The following is a 17,959-nucleotide window of genomic DNA, read 5'->3' on the forward strand; positions in this document are numbered from 1 at the left end:
CAGCTCTTCGTGGTGCGCGAAACGCAGAGCACCCTCTTTGTTTTTATACACACCCTGCTTCTTTCACAAAGGTTTTAAGTCTGGAGACTGAGCCAGTAGAATGGAGGCCGGAAAGCATAAAATTGGCTTTGTGGAGTCCACCAGACCGGCGCATTCTCAGGAACGCTGCTCATTCCCTTCCTGTTGAGGGAGAGTAGTGTGCAGGAAGAGAGATCAAAGCGGGGATGTGTGTGTTTCCTCTTGGGGGTTTCTGCCCCTGGGATGGGATGAGTGGCTGTGAGAGGAGAGAACGGTCATTTCCCCAAACCCAGCCTGACCAGGGGCAGGGATAGAAAATTCCACTGCCACCTGGTGGCGGCATACTCAATTTACAGGCTTACCGTTCCCCCACTAGCTAAGTCACTTCCCGAGCTGGTCTAGAGTGACGGACACACCCTTAGAAAGGTCTCTGGTCATTCTTCGGCCGCAAAATTGCCAGAATCTTCCAAATCACCATTCAGCCCTGGTGGTACCTTAGACCCGATTTTAAGAGCAGACGTTTGAGTTTGGGAACCCTGCGGACCAGTCTGGGGGTGCCATTTCTGGGGAAAGAGGTTACCCGCCGCCGCCGCCAGCCGGCCTTCCCCCCCCTTCCAAGGTCCCAGTGCGGGGTCATTCTTGGTGCTGGCAGAGCTGGGACATGAGCTGAGGAGCGGGGTCCTGCTGCCCCTGGGGAGGCCCAACAGGCTGCCTTTTGCCTTCCAGACAGCCACGGTGACGTGATCCGGCCCCTGCGGAAGCAGGTGGAACTGCTCTTCAACACGCGATACGGTGAGCAAGGAGCCGGACAGGCCCAGGGCGGCCAGCCCTCCTTCCAGCCGCCCTGTTTTCGGAGGGACTCTGGGCCCCGCTGCTCCCTGCACAGGGGCAAGGGCGGGAGGGGCGGGGGGGGCGGTGCTGGGGCGCACTGGGAAGGGGATGGGGACACCCAGGGAAACTGAGGCATTGCCCTCCCCCCCTAAACGCAGCCCCCAGCCTTCTTCATCCACACGCTCCCTCGGTCTGCCTCAGCCGCACATTGGAGAGCCCATTCTGTTCACTGCAGTGACCGCTCTTCTGTTCTCACAGACACCCTCATCCAGGGTCCTCAGGAGGACTCTTATATAGCAAGGACTTTCCTACTTGGGAGTCCAGGAAAGAGGGTATGGGAGGGGAGAGGAGGCTATTCTTTTGTTAGGCCCCAGTGGTTTGCCGGGCACTGGCTAGGGGTTTCACATGAGCTCTCCCGTCCCGCAAAATCCTTGCGTCCTCATACCCATTTTATGGATGAGGAAAAGTAAGGCCTGGGGAGATGATTCGGCTTGTCTGAGCGTGAGTGGCCGTGAGTGGCTGGCCTGGGTCTCCAACCTATCCCATTCCTAAGCTGCGGTGCTGGGCCACACAGAGTTTGGGGGTTATTTCTGGCGGGAGGGGGACTCCGGAAGGCCGTACCAGCAGCAAAGGGGATGGGGGCTTGGGTGGAGCCAATGCCAGGTGTCACCAGCCATCAGTGGTTTCAGTGCATGAGGGCACTGACTATGTGTGGGTTTGGGGGTCCCACTGACTCGGGTTCACACCCCCCAGCCCTGGGGCTCTGCCACTGAATCGTGTCCCCTCTGAGCTCCCGGTCTCTTACCTGCAGACTGGGGGTAACAGTATCCGTCTCTCAGGAGGGTTGGGGGGGTCAACTAACACCTGACTCTCGAGAGCCCTCGCACCTGCACACACACACACACACACACACGCATGCACGCACGCATGCACGCACACACCCCGCACAGACGCGGGAGGCTAGAGCGGAGGCTCATAGCCCCCGTAGCCCTGGGTGGCCCTACAGCAGCCGTGTCTCCGCAGCCAAGGCCATTGGCATCTCGGAGCCCGTCAAGGTGCCCTACTCCAAGTTCCTGATGTACCCGGAGGAGCTGTTTGTGGTGGGGCTGCCTGAAGGCATCTCCCTCCGCAGGCCCAACTGCTTCGGGATCGCCAAGCTCCGGAAGATCCTGGAAGCCAGCAACAGCATCCAGTTTGTCATCAAGAGGTAAGGGCTGGCCGCGTCCACGGGGGGGGCCCTCCAGGCTTGCCCGGCGCCTGGGAGAAGCACCAAATCGTGGGGGGAAAAATCGTCTCATTTTTGTCTTTTTTTTTTTTTTAAGTTTGTTCATTTTGAGAGAGACAGAGAGAGCCAGTGGGGAGGATGGGGAGAGAGGGAGGGAGAGAATCCCCATCAGTCTCTGCACTGTCAGTGCGGAGCCCAGCACGGGGCTTGAACCCACAAAGCCGTGAGATAACCGCCCAGGCACCCTTGCTTTTGCCTTCGAGGGCCCAGCGGAGCGCCAGGGGATCCAGCCTGTGTGCCCAGCTCAGATAGAAAATCCCTGAGGAAAAGGTGGAGGCAGCTACTGATTTAAGGCGGGGAGGGGTGTCTGGGGTGACCTGTTTGTTGCTACTGTTACATCACGTAAATTTAGGCTTGGTTTGGTTGAAAGTGGCAAGAAAGAGGAGAGTCTTAAGGGTTTGTCCCCCCTCCCTGGGGGAGTAGATGGCCCCCCAAATTGGGAGATTCATGGCAGCCTTTGTGCCTAGAGTGGCAGGCGGGTGACGGGGTGTGGAGCAGGGCGCCCTCCCACGGGGCCTGGTTTGCACCAGGAGGAACAAGGAAGGGGGTGCTCCGAGGGACCCAAATAATGGACATGTGGTGCCTTCCTTCAACAAGTACATCTTGAGTGCAAGCCGTGTGCAGGTTGTGAGAAGCAGCAAATGCTGAGTTCTACCCTTGAGTTGGCCAGTCTCATTGACTAAAACTACCATATAATGTCGGGCAAAGGCGAACGCTATGACACAGGGTCAGGGGGCAGAGAGGGGCAGGAGGAACCTATTTAAGGAAGCAAGGCATGTTGATATCTGGCGAAAGGGCGTTCAGGCAGAGGGAGGGCAGGTGCAAAGGCCCTGAGGCAGGGGCACGTTCACATGTTTGAAGACTAGTGAGGTGCTGGTGTGACTAGGCAGACTGAGGGAGAAAAGAGTGGTAAAGCCTGGGAGGGAGCAGGGGCTGGATCATGCAGGGTCTCGGACAGGCTTCAAGAGTTCGGATTTTATTTTACATTTAATGAGAACTCACTGGAGGATTCGGAGGAGAATATGACATGATCTGGTCTTTTTTTTTTTTTTTTTTTTTTTTAATGAGGTGGAGGGCTACCTGGGGACTGTGGGCAGGGGCAGGAGCAGGGACCAGCGAGGAGGCTTTCCTCTGGCCCCATGGACAGGGTAGGAGCTTGGTGAGAAGTTCAGGTTCAGGCAGCATTCTGAAGATGGGCTGTCGGGATATGCTGACATGTTGGCCGTGGGGTGGGAGAGAAAGGGGGGCCCGAATGACTCCGTCAAGGCTGATCCCCTGGGGGGGGGGCGGTAATCCATTTTCTGAGATAGAAGGGGTGGAGGCTGCCGTCAGGAGTCAATCTGACGCATGTTGTGTTTGAGGCGCGTGGCGGGGGGGGGGGGGGGCTTCTGGTGGGTGGATACCCAAAACTCACCCCCTGGGTAGGGCAGACGTCAGGGTGGGGACAGGGCATTGGGAGCCAAATGTCCTGAATGTCCACATTCAGGAGGGAAGGGACACATGGGGGCTGCCTGCCCCGTCCCTCCCTCCAAATCGAGAACCTGAAAGCCTCGGAGGGAGGAGCCAAGTCAAGAGCGCCTCCTCAGTAAGCTGACCTGGGTCGATGTTTAGTGCAGGGACAGCCTTTCTCCTGTGCTCACGAGCATTTTTTTGTGCCCCTTTATACTTAGAAAGCGAGGCCGATGAGCCTGGTGACACTCGGTCTCCTGGGGCTGAGTCTGTACCTCCTGTTACTGCCCGTGACCTTGGGCAAGCTGCTCGGGGTGTCCAATGGGAAGCACCGTACGCTTCCCAGAGCGGCAGCGTGGAGGTCAAGGCTCAGCCACGGGCCTGGTGCACTGTAAGTACGCGATCAAGATGGGTTTGTTTTTTTTCTAGCATCAGGTTTGTTAGGGTTTAATTCATATTCAGCACAATTCACCCTTTTTTTTTTTAAAGTTGTTTATTTACCTCGAGAGAGAGAAGGAGTTAGGGGAGGGGCCGAGAGAGAGAAGAGAACCCCAAGCAGGCCGTGTGCTGCCAGATGGAGCCCGTTGTGGGGCTCGAACTCATGAACTGAGAGGTCGTAACCTGAGCGGAAATCAAGAGTCGAGGCTCAACTGACTGAGCCCCCCAGGCGCCCCTCGCCCTTTTTAAGTGTACCCTCTTTGAACTCTGACGAGCTCTTACCACTGTAATCAGGATACAGAACAGTCCCATCACCCCCAACATTTCGCGTGTCCCTTTGTTGGCCACCCTAGAGCCCCTGGCAACGGCCGATCGACCTTCTGTCATCATTTCGCCTTTTCCAGAATGTCTTTCAAATGCAGCGGTCCAGTGCTCAGCCTTTTGAGTTGACGTCTTTCTCTTAGCTTTTGAGAGAAATTCATGTGGTTGCCTGGATAAGGATTTCACGTCTTTTAAAATACATCAGTTTTGAAAAGTACGTTTAGGGGCGCCTGGGTGGCTCATTCATTCGGTTAAGCGTCCGACTCTTAATTGCAGTTCAGGTCATGATCTCGCGGTTCGTGAGTTTGAGCCCCGCATCCGGCTCTGTAGTGACCATGTGGAGCCTGCTTGGGATTCTCTCTCTTTCTCTGCCCCTCCCCTGCACTCGCCCACTCTCTCAAAATAAAATAAAATAAAGTAAAATAAAATAAAATAAAATAAAGTAAAATAAAATAAAATAAAAGTAAAATAAAATAAAATAAAATAAAGTAAAATAAAATAAAGTAAAGTAAAGTAAAATAAAATAAAAAGTAAGTTTAACTGATTACAGTTTTCTGCAAGCCAAGCAAAGAAAATGGCTCAAGTGGGAGAGAGCGATGGCTTTTGCCGGGCATGGCATTTGGGGCTGTGGAGCAAAGGCTTTGCTGGGTAATTTTAAGAGACTGAGCCCTTAGTGTACTTACTTTGTTATTTCTCATTTTAAAACTCAGCAAGACTACTGTTGGGAGTATTAAGTGAGAAAGAGCCACCTCTCCTTTTAATCTTACTTTAGGAAAGGGTGCGTCGGGGGGCGATGTAAATGTTCTAGAATTAGGTAGAAGGACAGCTGTATAAACAACTTTGTGAACATGCTGAAAACCACAGATTGGTATACTTTAAATTTCTTTTTTAATGTTTATTTATTTTTGAGAGAGAGGGAGAGTGTGAGCAGGGGAGGGTCAGAGAGAGAGGGAGACACAGAATCGGAAGCAGGCTCCAACTCCAACGCGGGGGTCGAACTCACGAACCGTGAGATCATGACCTGAGCCAAAGTCGGACGCTTAACCAACACCACCCAGGCGCGCGAGATTGGTGTACTTTAAAGATGAATGTTATGGTATATGCATTCCATCCGAATAAGGAATATGTATGTACCTCATGTATATGTATGTAGATATGCATATTAGCGTGCTGGGCCGGCAGTAACAAAGTGTAACAGACATTTGTCTCCCCTGGCTCTGGAGACCGGAAGTCCAAGATCAAGGTGTGGCAGGTCGCGTTTCTCTGGGGACCTCTTTCTCTGGCTTGCAGGTGGTCACCTCTTCACTGTGCCTTCATATGGCCTTTTCTCTATGTACATACATCCCAGGTGGCTCTTTCCATGTGACCTAATTCCTTCTTCTTATAAGGGCACCAGTCAGGGGATGAGGGTCCGCCCGACGTCCTCATGTAAATTTAACCACCTTTTAAAAGACACTGGCTTCAAATACAGTCACATCCCAAGGTACAGGGGGGTCCGGGCTTCAATATATGAAATTTGGGGGAGATACAGTTCAGCCCATAAAAATATAAAGTTGACCTTTGAACAGTACAGGGATTAGAGGGGTGTCTGGGTGGCTCAGTCGGTTAAGTGTCCAACTCTTGGTCAGGACCTCACAGTTCATGAGATTGAGCCCCATATAGGGCTCTCTGCTGAGAGTGCAGAGCCTGCTTGGGATTCTCTCTCTCCCTCTCTCCCTTCCCCTCCCCTGCTCGTGTGCATGCACACACATGTAAGCATGTGTTCGTGCACTCTCTCTCAAAATAAATAAACATTAAAAAAAATGGAGGTTAGGAGTCCTGACACCCCCAGTCCCCATGCAGTTGAAAATTCACGTATCACTTTTGACTCCCCAAAAACTTAACTACTTACCTCTGAAACTAATGTAACATTGTATGTCAACTATAATCAGGCATAAAAAAAGAATAGGAAAAAAAAAAAGTAACTACTAATAACCCACTGTTGACCCGGAAGCCTTACCAATAACATAAACAGCTAGTTAACACGAATTTGTATGTTGTATGTATTATATACCATATTTTTACAACAAAGTAAGCTAGAAAAAAAGAAAATGTTCAGAAAATGTAAAGAAGTGGGGTGCCTGGGTGGCTCAGTCGGTTAAGCGTCCTGACTTTGGCTCAGGTCATGATCTTGCGGTCCAGGAGCTCAAGCCCCGAGTCGGGCTGTCAGCACAAAGCCCACTTCAGATCCTCTGTCCGCTCTCTCTCTGCCCCTTCCCCACATGCACGTGCACTCTCTCTCAAAAATAAATAAACGTCTTAAAAAATTTATAAACAGAGGGGTGCCTGGATGGCTCAGTCGGTTGAGCGTCTGACTTCGGCTCGGGTCATGATCTCACAGTTCGTGGGTTCGAGCCCCGCATTGGGCTCTGTGCTGACAGCCCAGAGCCTGGAGCTTCGGATTCTGTGTCTCCCTCTCTCTCTACCCCTCCCCCACTCGTGCTCTGTCTCTGTCTCTCTCTTTCTCTCTCTTTCAAAACTAAGCACCAAAAATTTTTTTAAAAACTTAGAAAATGTACAGAAGAGAAGATGCATTTACAGTACTGAACTGTATTTTTTGGAAAAAAAATCTGTATGTGAGTGGACCCACACAGTTCAAACGCATGTCCGTCAAGGGTCAACTGCACATTTGTATATATGAGAAGTCATCACCTGTAGGAGACGTCAGTAATTGACCGACACACTTTCTGCCTGTACCTGACCTCCACATCCTTGTGGAGGACATACTTTGGACAACCTCTACCAGTCATTACAACTGGCACAAATCAGATTAAACTTTCGAAACTTTTGATCGGAAAGCATTCTTTACACCCCGATCCTTGAGTTTGTAAGCCAGATGTTCATATTCTTTGGTGCATTCTTGTGGGGAGAGGACCCCTTGCTTTCATCAAATTCTCAAAGTTTAGAAACCTTTTGGAAACTTAAAATCTTGGGTGGGTTCACACGGATAGGAAATTGCTACCCGGGAGTCGTGGCGGAGGGCTCTGGCTGATGTAACACCACAGTGAGATCTGATCCTGACCACAGGGCATTAGCAGATGCCACAGGTTCAGGGCACGGTCTCCAACAAGACCACGCCCACTTCAGACCCCAGCTGCAAGTTTGGGGGTCCCTAGGCCACCTACACTTCTGAGCATCTGGTCCTAAATCTGAGGCTTCCCACAACTCCCTGCAAGTTCAGTAATTAGCTAGAACAACTCCCAGACCTCGGGAACATCCTGTATTACAATTACCGTTTTATATAAAGGGTACTGACCAGGACCAGCCAAATGGCACTCACAAAAGGCGAGGTCCCCATGTTATCAGGCATATGTCACCCTCCAGCCCCGAGTTCAGTGTCCATGATTATTATTGGGATTCTTTCCATAGGCGTGCTTGCTCAGGTCATTGGCCACGTGACTGAGCTCAGTCTGTAGAAATTAGGAGGGTGGGCTGATAGCAGGTGGCTCAGAGCCTCAGCCCTCTGATCACGTGGTCAGTCTTCCAGAATCCCAAATCATCTCCCTAGCATAAACTTCGGTCTGATCCCAGGGTCCCAACCAGGAATAATAATAATAAAGACGCTCCCGTCACTCGAGAAATAACCAAAGATGAGAGTTTACCTCCCAGGAACCAGAGACAGAGACCAAAGTCTTTATCATATAGCACAGATTCTCAATGCCCTGTTTGTGATGCAGACTTGTCCAGCTAGAGCAGGCCTGTCCTGGAGTCTGTGGCAGGCTGAGGATGTTGGGGAGGTCAGGCTGGCTGGAGGAGGGCTGACGGGCCAGGGGGGATGATGGAGTGGGACGGGTAGTGGAAAACTACTCCTTCGAATCTCCTGACGGGTGTCGTGGGGGTGGGGTGCTGGACCAGGGTTCAGTGTGAGTATGGGTCTGTGGGTGAGGCTGCTGGGAGAGGTAATGACCTCTCCGTCACGGGGGTAACCAAGAAGTGGCCCAGAGGAGACCCTGCCTAGAAGGGAGACCAAAGGCCAGACTCAGGGCACCCCCACCCCAGGTCAGGTGGTCAGTGGATGAGGATTTGCTGCCTTTCCTGGCAGCAGGCACGTGGGAACGTGCCCCGAGCTGGGCTCACAGGGCCTGAGGGAGGAGGATGCACAGCCCTGCCTTGGAGCCCAGCCTCAGGGGCCAGAAGAGGCCTCAGGCTGCATTTAGAAACTTCTCCACTACTACCTCTTCCCCTTCTCCTTATGGGGAAACTGAGTCCCAGAAAGTGAAACGACGTCCCCACTGTCACCTGCGAGAGTCAGGACCCGAGCGGGGCTCCCGCTGTGTCAGATGAGACAGCAGAGGCCCTGGTGGGGAGGTGTCTCGGCTGTGAGGGGGGGCGGGGCCTTTTCTGAGCCCTGCCCGATCCCGCTGTGTGGTCCTGGGCACGTTGCTCAGTCTCCGCATCCTGTGAATGGAGTGATGGAAACAGTGCCCGCCTCAAGGGGGTCGAGAGAGCGCGCCATGACATCTCGGGGGTCTCTGTGGGGTCTGGAGATACAGGTATTAGTGCAGAGCTGGGGTCGGTCCCCGAGGCCCCGACTGCAAGTGACCCGGCAGCTCTTGGGTGTCAGCCGGAGACCCGGGACCTGCCCTGTCGCTCTGAGATCTTGCCGCCTGCTTCTGCACTTCAAACTGGTACCGTGGGGAAGCATCGCAGAACTGAGCGACAATGGCAGCTCCACGTGGTTGGGGCCAGGCTGACCTCCCTCTGGGCGGGGTCCTCAGAGCCCAGCACAGCCCCCCCCAGTACCACACGTGGGCCGACAGGACAAGGGCGAAGGACGGGGACCCACACCTGGGCTGTCCAGGGCTGGGAGGGCCTGTTGCACAGCTGGGTAAGCTGAGGCCCAGGGGTGCAGACTGAAGCTATACCAGGAAGGCCCGGAGGGGCCTCAGCGATTGCCCTGCTGTGGTGTTTTCCAGACCCGAGCTGCTCACCGAGGGAGTCAAAGAGCCCATCGCGGACAGCCAAGGTACCCCGTTCAGGGACGCGGGCTGAGGCGCCCGCCGGGCGTGGGAGGGGTCCCAGGTCTCTGCCACCATCCCTTCTCCCTCTTCCTCTCTCCTGGTCCCGCCTCCCCTGGCGTCCCCCACTGCCCTCTCCACCGGGATCCCCCCCAGAGATACTGCCCCTGTCCCCGGGTCCCAGGAGCTGGCTGTTCACCCTGGCTTCTCTCCTCCCCCTTCCCCGCCCCCAGAGAGGGATTCCGGGGACCCTCTTGTGGACGAGAGCCTGAAGAGACAGGGTTTTCAAGGTAAGGTTGCAGCTCAGGATGGGGTCCGCTGTCCCAGTGCCATGACCTTGACCTGGCTTGGCTTTGGAGGGCCAGGCTGCGGGTGGGAGGGGCTGGCCCCCATCGTCATGGCCTGGGGGTCTGAGTGAGGCTGGCTGGCAGGTGGGCGGGAAGAAGAGTCTCCCTAAGAGTGCAGGAGGATGGCAGGGTGCAGGAGCGCACCCACTGTCCCCTCTGGGGAGGCGGTCAGCTGTGCTCGATGCCTGAAGCCAAAAAAGGCCGAGGTCCCCAAGTGCAAGGGGGTTCTATGGACAAGGAGAACCGTGGCTGGGCCACGAAGGGGTGAGGGACAGTGAGTGGGGCGGAAGATGGATGGAAGGCGGGAGAAGCTTGAGCAAATGCAGGGGAGAGCCAGAAGCAGGAAGTCCACGTGCCGAGTTGGGACAGCTCCGGGGTGTGGCCGTGAGTCCCCGAGGGTGGGCTGTTCCCCGGGTGGCCCCTGGGTGGTCCCTGCGGCTCTGAGGAGAGAGTGAGGTCAGCGAGACCAGCCCAGGGAGTGGGGGGCCCAGAGATAGGACCCCAATCCCAGGGGGATGGCTGCTCACTGCCCTGTCTCTCTCCCTCCCGGGCAGCCAGAACTTGCCGCAGTGAGGGGCACTCACGACCCCCACCCCACCCGTGACTCCTTGTACCCAGCCTCACAGAGGACTGGGGTCCTCACCGTAACCCCCCCCCCCACCACTCGACCGCCCAGAGGTCCACTCCCTCCCTCCCTCTCTCTCTCCCCGGGCTGTGCCAGGCTGCAGTCTCTCGAGGTCAGGGGCCTGTCTGGGGCCCCCATGGCATGGGCTGCCACATGGGCTCCCAGCAGATACCCCGCCCCCCCCCCGGGTGAGAGAGGGACCCGGGGTGGCCCTCCCCACCGAACCCCTGCTCCTAGCCTGCTCTTCCTCGTGCCGTCTCTCACCTCTCAGGCTCATTTACTGGTTTAGTGGTTTTCAAATGTCAACAATTAACTAAATTTCCCACTCGTTGCTGTTGTCACAACAGTGTGCGTCCTTCCGGAAAAACCTACATCTCCGTCTAGATGTTAGTTCTGAAGGACTCTGAGGGGCCTGCTCTGAGGAGGAGTTCCCCATAATTAGGCAATCCTATTCGTGAAAAGTCCCCACGTGCCTTTTAATTGGACAGCCTCAAATCCGTAATTGTTTCTCACTTTGCAGAAAACTACGACGCTCGACTCTCGCGCATCGACATCGCCAACACGCTGCGGGAGCAAGTCCAGGACCTGTTCAATAAGAAATACGGTGAGCCCCGGGGTGCCCGGGCGGGAGGGCAGCCTGGCTGCCGCGGGAAGAGAGGCAGACGCTTCCTGCTGGTAGCCGTGGTCATTTCTGGGGAAACCATCCGCTCGCTCACAGGCATTTCTTGAGCACTTACTATGTGCCAGACGCTGGGGATACGGTAGCGAAGAAAACAGAGGCCCTGCCCTCTTGGGCGCTGTAGACCAGCGGGGTCAAGACTGGGCTTGTAATTCGAGAACTACACACAGGGGTGTCTAGGCGGCTCAGTCGGTTAAGCATCCGACTCTTGATTTCAGCTCAGGTCACGGTCTCCATGATTCTTGAGTTTGAGCTTCACGTCCGGCTCTGTGCTAACAGCGTGGAACCTGCTTGGGATTCTCTCTCTCTCTCTCTCTCTCTCTCTTTCTCTCAAAATAAATACACATTAAAAAAAAACAAAACTATAGGGGCGCCTGGGTGGCTCAGTCAGTTAGGCATCCGACTTCAGCTCAGGTCACGATCTCACGGTCCCTGGGTGTGAGCCCCGCATTGGGACTCCGTGCTGACAGCTCAGAGCCTGGAGCCTGCTTCCGATTCTGTGTCTCCCTCTCTCTCTGCCCCTCCTCCTGTCTCAACAATAAACACACATAAAAAAAAAAAAGAAAAACTACACACAGAATCTAATAACAATGAGACTCTGTTCCACAATTTTGCAGGAAAAGAGCAAGCTGCTCAAGAGAGAATAACTTGGGTACTTACCTTCAATTGGGAGCCAGGGAGGCCTCTTTAAAGAAAGAGGCCTCTTTAAAAAAAGAACTGAAGGGGTGGGTAAGGAGTTACTACCAGAGTATGCAGGAAGGGCAGTCCAGCTGAGGTCATAGCACGTGCAAAGGCCCTGAGGCTTATCCTAGGAAGGGGCAGAAAACTGAATTGGGGGAGTAGAGCTATAGGAGAGGGACCCTGTAGAGGTGGCCGGAACACAGACACCCCATCACCTAGGGCCTTTAGAGGCAACCGTGTTCTTGGTTTTGTATTTTATGCTGAGGACTGAAGTGACACAAGCCACTTTGTAGTTTTTGTGGTTTTTTTTTTTTAATGTTTATTTTTGAGAGAGACAGAGCACGAGCAGGGCAAGCGCAGAGAGAGAGGGAGACCCAGAATCCAAAGCGGGCTCCAGGCTTCAAGCTGTCAGCACAGAGCCCGACGCAGGGCTCAAACTCACGAACTGTGAGATCATGACCTGAGTCGAAGTCGGGCACTCACCCGACTGAGCCACCCAGGCGCCCCGCCACTTTGTGGCTTTAAAGCGTCTTCCTGGCTCCCCGTGAGAAAGGTGAATGGGGGCAAGAGGGCAGGGTGGGGAGGCCAGCTCGGAGGGTGGAACCGGAGTGATGGCGGCCTGGGTGGCCCTGGCCGGGATGCCGGAGGAAAGCGGATGGGATCAAGGTGAGCTTCAGGAGTAGGATCGCTGGGCGAGCAGGGAGGGAAAGGCAGGCGTCCGGTTTGAGTCCTGGCTTGGAGAAAACAGGCCAGTGCAGTTAAGATGCTGTATGGTCTCGAGTAACAAAAACAAAGTCGCACTGGCTTCAGCCATCAAGGGTGTAGATCGGCTCCTGATCCGGTTACTATGACCACAGAGCAGATCGCCCCGAACCGAGCAGCCTAAAATAGCGGCCACTGGCTCTTTCTCATCTCTCCACATTTCCACGCCGTCCCTCCGCGTGGGCTCCCCAGCATAGCGTCTCCAGGACAGCTGGATTTGCCGGCCGGGTGGAAGCTGTTGCCTTTTGTGGCCCAGCCTCAGAGGTTGTGCTTCGTCACCTCTGCCATGCTCTATTGGTCGAGGTCATTACAAAGTCCCCACCAAGCCCAGGTTCAAGGGGAGGGGACACAGGCCCCAGTTCTCTGTGGGGGAGTGTCGATGTGACGTTAAGAGGAGCACGTGGTGGGGCGCCTGGGTGGCGCAGTCGGTTAAGCGTCCGGCTTCAGCCAGGTCACGATCTCGCGGTCCGGGAGTTCGAGCCCCGCGTCAGGCTCTGGGCTGATGGCTCAGAGCCTGGAGCCTGTTTCCGATTCTGTGTCTCCCTCTCTCTCTGCCCCTCCCCCATTCATGCTCTGTCTCTCTCTGTCCCAAAAATAAATAAACGTTGAAAAAAAAAATTAAAAAAAAAAAAAAAAAAAAGAGGAGCACATGGGATGGGAGAAATATTGGGGCGGCCGTCTTTGGACAGTATAATCAGCCATAGCTCGTAGCATGGGAAATCCAGCAGTGGGGCGGCCTTCAGGACCAACTGGATCCAGCAGTTCAGAGATGTCCTTGGTGTCTTTCCACCGTGTTGGCATCGTCCCAGGCTGGCTTCCCACTTGCTGGCAAAATGGCCACAGCAGGTTGAGACATCCCACCTATGCCTTGCGGAAGGGGGTGGGAACTGGCTTTTCCGTGGCGTTTCTCCAGAGAGGGAGGGGTTTCTCTCCTAGAATTCCCTGAGCCCTCCCCTTGCTTCTCACTGGCCCCCGTTGAGTCCCATGTCCATCCCTCACCCAATCCCTGTGGCAGGGAAATGCCACGTGCTCACTGGGTTACTGGGCCTGTCACTGTGACAAAAGGGAGGTGGGGGTGGAGTAGAGAGAAGGGGCAGCACCCTCACCAAGAGGGGACAGCTTGAAGGGGAGGTGATGGGTTCCATCTTGGATGTGTTGAGTTTGAGGGCTGAGCAGAGATGAGCCGTAGGCAAGTGGAGATCCAGTCCGCTGTTCAGGAGAAGGGTCTGGATTGGATGTAAACATTAGGCCATTGGGTAGAGGAACAAGAAAGAGTAGCCAGACCAGAGGCCGAGGGGCCCTGGTATGTAGAGGTCAGGTCCAGGCAGTGGCAGAGTGACCAGAAAGGTGAGAAACCGGGAAAGTATGGGGTCACGGACATCAAGGAGGAGGCTTCAGGGAGGGGAGCGCGGTCACCTGTGCCAAACTTGGCCAAGAGAAATGCAGGCACCCTGCAGGCCACGGGTCATTGGAGCAAGAGCCGTTTTGGAGGTGAGAAGTGGAGACAGCAGTGTTCCTGTTTACGGATCATGGGTGTACATTTTCCTTTCTGTCCCAATTATTTTTCATTGCCAAAACGATCTCTTAGCAGGGCGCCTGGGTGGCTCGGTTGGTTAAGCATCTGACTCTTGGTTTTGGCTCAGGTCATGATCTCACGGATCGTGAGTTCAAGCCCCGAGTCGGGCTCTGCGCTGACAGTGTGGAGCCTGCCTGGGATTCTCTCTCTCTCTCTCTCTCTCTCTCTCTCTCTCTCTCTCTCTCCCCGTCTCTCTCTCTCTCTCTCTGCCCCTCTCCTCGCGTCCACACATGCATGTATTCTCCCTCTCTCTCTCTCTCAAAATAAATGAACTTAAAAAAAAAAACATCGCTTAGCAATTCCTACCATATAAACTAGTCAGCAACAAAGTCAGGATAAAGAATCAAAAAGACGGGAAATCTATCAAAATAGAGTGGATCAGCCGTTGCCAGGGCACAGGGAAGTAAGATGGGAAGTGACTGCTGCTGGGTACAGGGTTTCTTCCTGGAGTGATGAATGCATCCTGGAATTAGAGCGTGTTGATAATTTCACAACCTCCTCGAAAAACCACTGGATTGCATAAGTGACACCAGTCATTTTTGTGGTATGGGAATTAGATCTCAATTAAAAAAACAAGAACAGGGGCGCCTGGGTGGCTCAGTCGGTGAAGTGGCCATCTTCGGCTCAGGTCCTCATCTCACGGTTTGTGGGTTCAAGCCCCGTGTCGGGCTCTGTGCTGACAGCTCAGAACCTGGAACCGGCTTCGGATTCTGTCTGTCTGTCTGTCTGTCTGTCTCTGCCCCTCCCCTGCTCATGCTCTGTCTCTCAAAAATAAATAAATGTTAAAATTAAAAAAAAAAATTTTAAATAAAAGAATACGTACATACACACGCACGTAAATAAATAGACAAGCAAAAACAGGCCGGAACACTGGCAAGAAGCCAGGGGAAATACGAAGACGCAGAAATTCTGTACTTGGTAGATACGGATGACAGATCAGGCTGTGAGTTTCCTGGGAGCCAGAGCAAAAAGGGGAATGTGGCCAGTTATGCAATTCCCAGTGTCCCTGAGATAAAAATTAGTTTACTGCACAGAGAAGGTTCAGCTGTTCCTTCTCGTGCTGAGTCGTTCAGAGATTTTGTCTTCAGAAAGGGACATCCTGCACCACAACAAGCCCCTTGGAGGGACCGCAGTGTGCGCCTTCCCTCTGCCCAGGAGGGGCTCCACGGTGGACACCATCCAGTCAGCCTCACGGCACCCAGGCCTGCACCTGTGCCCTCGCCGCTGTAGACAGGAGCCACGGGACCGGCCGTGCTGTGCCTCGGGGACGGCCACTGACAGCAGGCGGCAAGCCCCGGTGGAGGGTGGCTCAGCAGTGGCCGTGCTGCCCCAGCACTGCCCCTAGGCCACCGTGAGACCCAGCACGTTCACACGGGTGCACACGCAGAGGGCTGGTGCAGGGAGCAAGGTCAAAGCCCAGACGCAGACAGAGGGTCTCAGGTCTGAGCCAAACCCTGCTGGCCTCGGGCTGGCTCCGCCCTTGCCCCCAAATGCAGTCTGCCCTCAGGCCAGGCTGGTCCTGAACCGGCACGAGGCAGGCCCCGGAGGGGAGGGGGCGCTGGCCAAGGGCCAGGCCTCCTAGGGAGGGGCCCACTGCGCCCACAGGTACCATCCCGGACAGGGGCTTGCAGCTTCTCAGGCGGTGAGGCCGAGGAGCCTGACCCGCTGCCCTCTCCCCAGCGGCTGGAGCCATATGAGCCCTGCCCGCTCCTCAGCCCCTCAAGGCACACACCGCACCCCTGCACGACCCACTGCTGACTCCCGGGCCCCCGCCGCATGCCCCCATGCCACACTCCAGCGCTGCTCTAGCTTCTGATGACACATCTGTCCCTCCTCCACAGGAGAAGCCCTGGGCATCAAGTACCCGGTCCAGGTCCCCTACAAGCGGATCAAGAGTAACCCCGGCTCAGTGATCATCGAGGGGCTCCCCCCGGGCATCCCCTTCCGAAAGCCCTGCACCTTTGGCTCCCAGAACCTGGAGAGGATCCTTGCAGTGGCTGACAAGATCAAGTTCACGGTCACCAGGTGCTCAGGGGAAGGGTGAGGAGGCAAGACTAGCACGGGTGGGGGCCCTTGGCGTTTCCTTTGATCTGGTCCTGCCTCGTTCTGCCCTCCTTGCTGGACAAGGCAGCTTTCCGGTGCCATCCTGGGTCCCAGTGGGGGACAGAAAGGTGGCAGAGGGCCGGCCGGGGTGCAGGGAACCCCACTCAACCACCATACAGCAGGGATAACCCTCACGACACCTCCTACCTGTCCGCAGCACCCACTCACTGCCCCCCCAGCCCCCAGGAAGGGCGGTCAGCCCACGTCAGAGGGGAGATCCCTGAGACGAGAGACTTGCCCAGGGGTCACAGAACCACCAGGGCGGGACTAGCAGGAGGCCCCGGTCACCAGGCCGCCCCCTGGTCAGCGTCCTGCCCCAGTGACGCCTCTCCGGGCATCTTGTTAAAATGCCGTTCCAATGCAGTAGGTGTCGGGTGGGCCCCAAACGTTTCCGAACTGCTCCCAGGTCCTGGCTCTGATGCCCCCGTCTCTGTTTCTCTTCCAGGCCTTTTCAAGGACTCATCCCAAAGCCTGGTAAGAGGCACTGGCCTGGGGGGCAGGGGGGGCTGCTTGGCGTGGGGGGCCGGCCGCTGCGCTGGGGGCCAGAGGCCAAAGCCCAGATGCCCGTGGGACACCAGGCCCTGCCCTTCCGTCCTCCCACGTCCTCTGGGCACCGGCCCCGGGCACGAGGAGGAAGGTCACGCTGGAACCTGAGCCAGAGGAAGGCCCAGCCAGGGATCAGGAGGGCAGGTCGGTGCCCTCCACTCCTGATTAGGGGCCGGGTTGACCTGAGTGTGTGGGTGAGGTTGCTGGCAGGTGGTTTCTAACCACAGAGGGAGGGGCTTGCGCATAAGGACCCGCGAGCGAGCGAGCTTGGTGGTAAGATGCGGGTAAGTGCTTACTTGGCCTTGAATGGTAGGATGCTTCTCCTGATCGCCTTTCCAGGCCCCCGCCCCGTCCACCTCCTCCACGGGCTGTGCCCTGGTCCTCCCAAACCCTGAACGAGAGGGGCGCGTGGCTGGCTCAGTGGGTGGAACACGCAACTCTTGATCATGAGTTCGAGCCCCATGAGCCCCATAGAGATTACAAAAAAAAAAAAAAAAAAAGGCAAAAAACCCAAACCCAGAATGAGCAGGGGTGACGTGACCATCTCGTGAGCGCTCTGGGCCGCCCAGGGTCTGCGGGGCTGAGGCTGCATGTGCTGAATTGTTGACCCCAGAACCTGTGTGCGGAGAGACTTGTCCCTGACCTCGCCCCCGCCCTGGCACCCGGCCCGAAGACGCTGCAGCTGCCCCTCGCCCTTAGGGAATGTCGCCCTTAGGGGGGCTGCACTGATGTGCTGGGAATGGAGGAGTGCCAGTGCCTGGAACCAACACAACCCGCAGGACAGAAATCCAGTCTCACGGTCACGGAGACTGGTCCCCTTGCCCACCTTGGTGCACACTGGCCCCTGCTGCCTGGAGCTTTCAGTCCCCGGGCCCAGGCCTGGCTCGGTGAGCTTCTGGGGAAGGAGAGGCCATCAAACTGCAAGGGGACAGGACTTACCGAGGTGTGTAGTGATGGGGCGACTGCTGTTGTCCCGTGGGGACCCTAAAATGGGGAGCAAGAGCAGGGGCTTGCACAGCTCCCTTCTCACCGGCCGTGGGAGCCACCTGTGGCCCCTGGCCTGTCCCTGCGCCGTGACAGACTGCTCGACCCTCTGTGGACCTGCTTTGCTCCAGGACCGTGGTAGACAGCCTGTGGTCCGCTCACCCGCCCTGCGGCAGGGGCCCAGTCTGCGACATCAGGCCCGGCTGGCTCCAGGCTCTGGGGCTGCTAGACTAGCAGAGTGCCCCTGACTCAGCTCCCAGTAATTGCCTGGCCCACCTGGGTTTCTGCCTGAGTCACTGTCATTGCTGGGCAGCAGA

The 17,959-nt window shown here is 55.8% G+C and overlaps 1 protein-coding gene across 4 annotated transcripts in view; it reads left to right on the forward strand.

Moving 5' to 3' along the window:
* The window catches only part of GTF2IRD1 (GTF2I repeat domain containing 1), a 124,132-nt gene that overhangs the window by 70,925 nt on the left and 35,248 nt on the right, over nucleotides 1–17,959 (forward strand). For 3 of the 4 annotated variants that reach the window (XM_043561354.1, XM_043561352.1, XM_043561355.1), the window contains 7 exons: nucleotides 745–810; nucleotides 1,873–2,056; nucleotides 9,298–9,347; nucleotides 9,573–9,629; nucleotides 10,832–10,915; nucleotides 15,851–16,034; nucleotides 16,558–16,586. In XM_043561354.1, coding sequence (XP_043417289.1) covers nucleotides 745–810; nucleotides 1,873–2,056; nucleotides 9,298–9,347; nucleotides 9,573–9,629; nucleotides 10,832–10,915; nucleotides 15,851–16,034; nucleotides 16,558–16,586 — 654 coding nt within the window. The remainder of the gene's footprint in view (nucleotides 1–744; nucleotides 811–1,872; nucleotides 2,057–9,297; nucleotides 9,348–9,572; nucleotides 9,630–10,831; nucleotides 10,916–15,850; nucleotides 16,035–16,557; nucleotides 16,587–17,959) is intronic. The other variant, XM_043561353.1, reaches the window with a different exon arrangement.

This window comes from Prionailurus bengalensis, chromosome E3, assembly GCF_016509475.1.
Source record: "Prionailurus bengalensis isolate Pbe53 chromosome E3, Fcat_Pben_1.1_paternal_pri, whole genome shotgun sequence".
Classification (NCBI taxonomy): domain Eukaryota; kingdom Metazoa; phylum Chordata; class Mammalia; order Carnivora; family Felidae; genus Prionailurus; species Prionailurus bengalensis.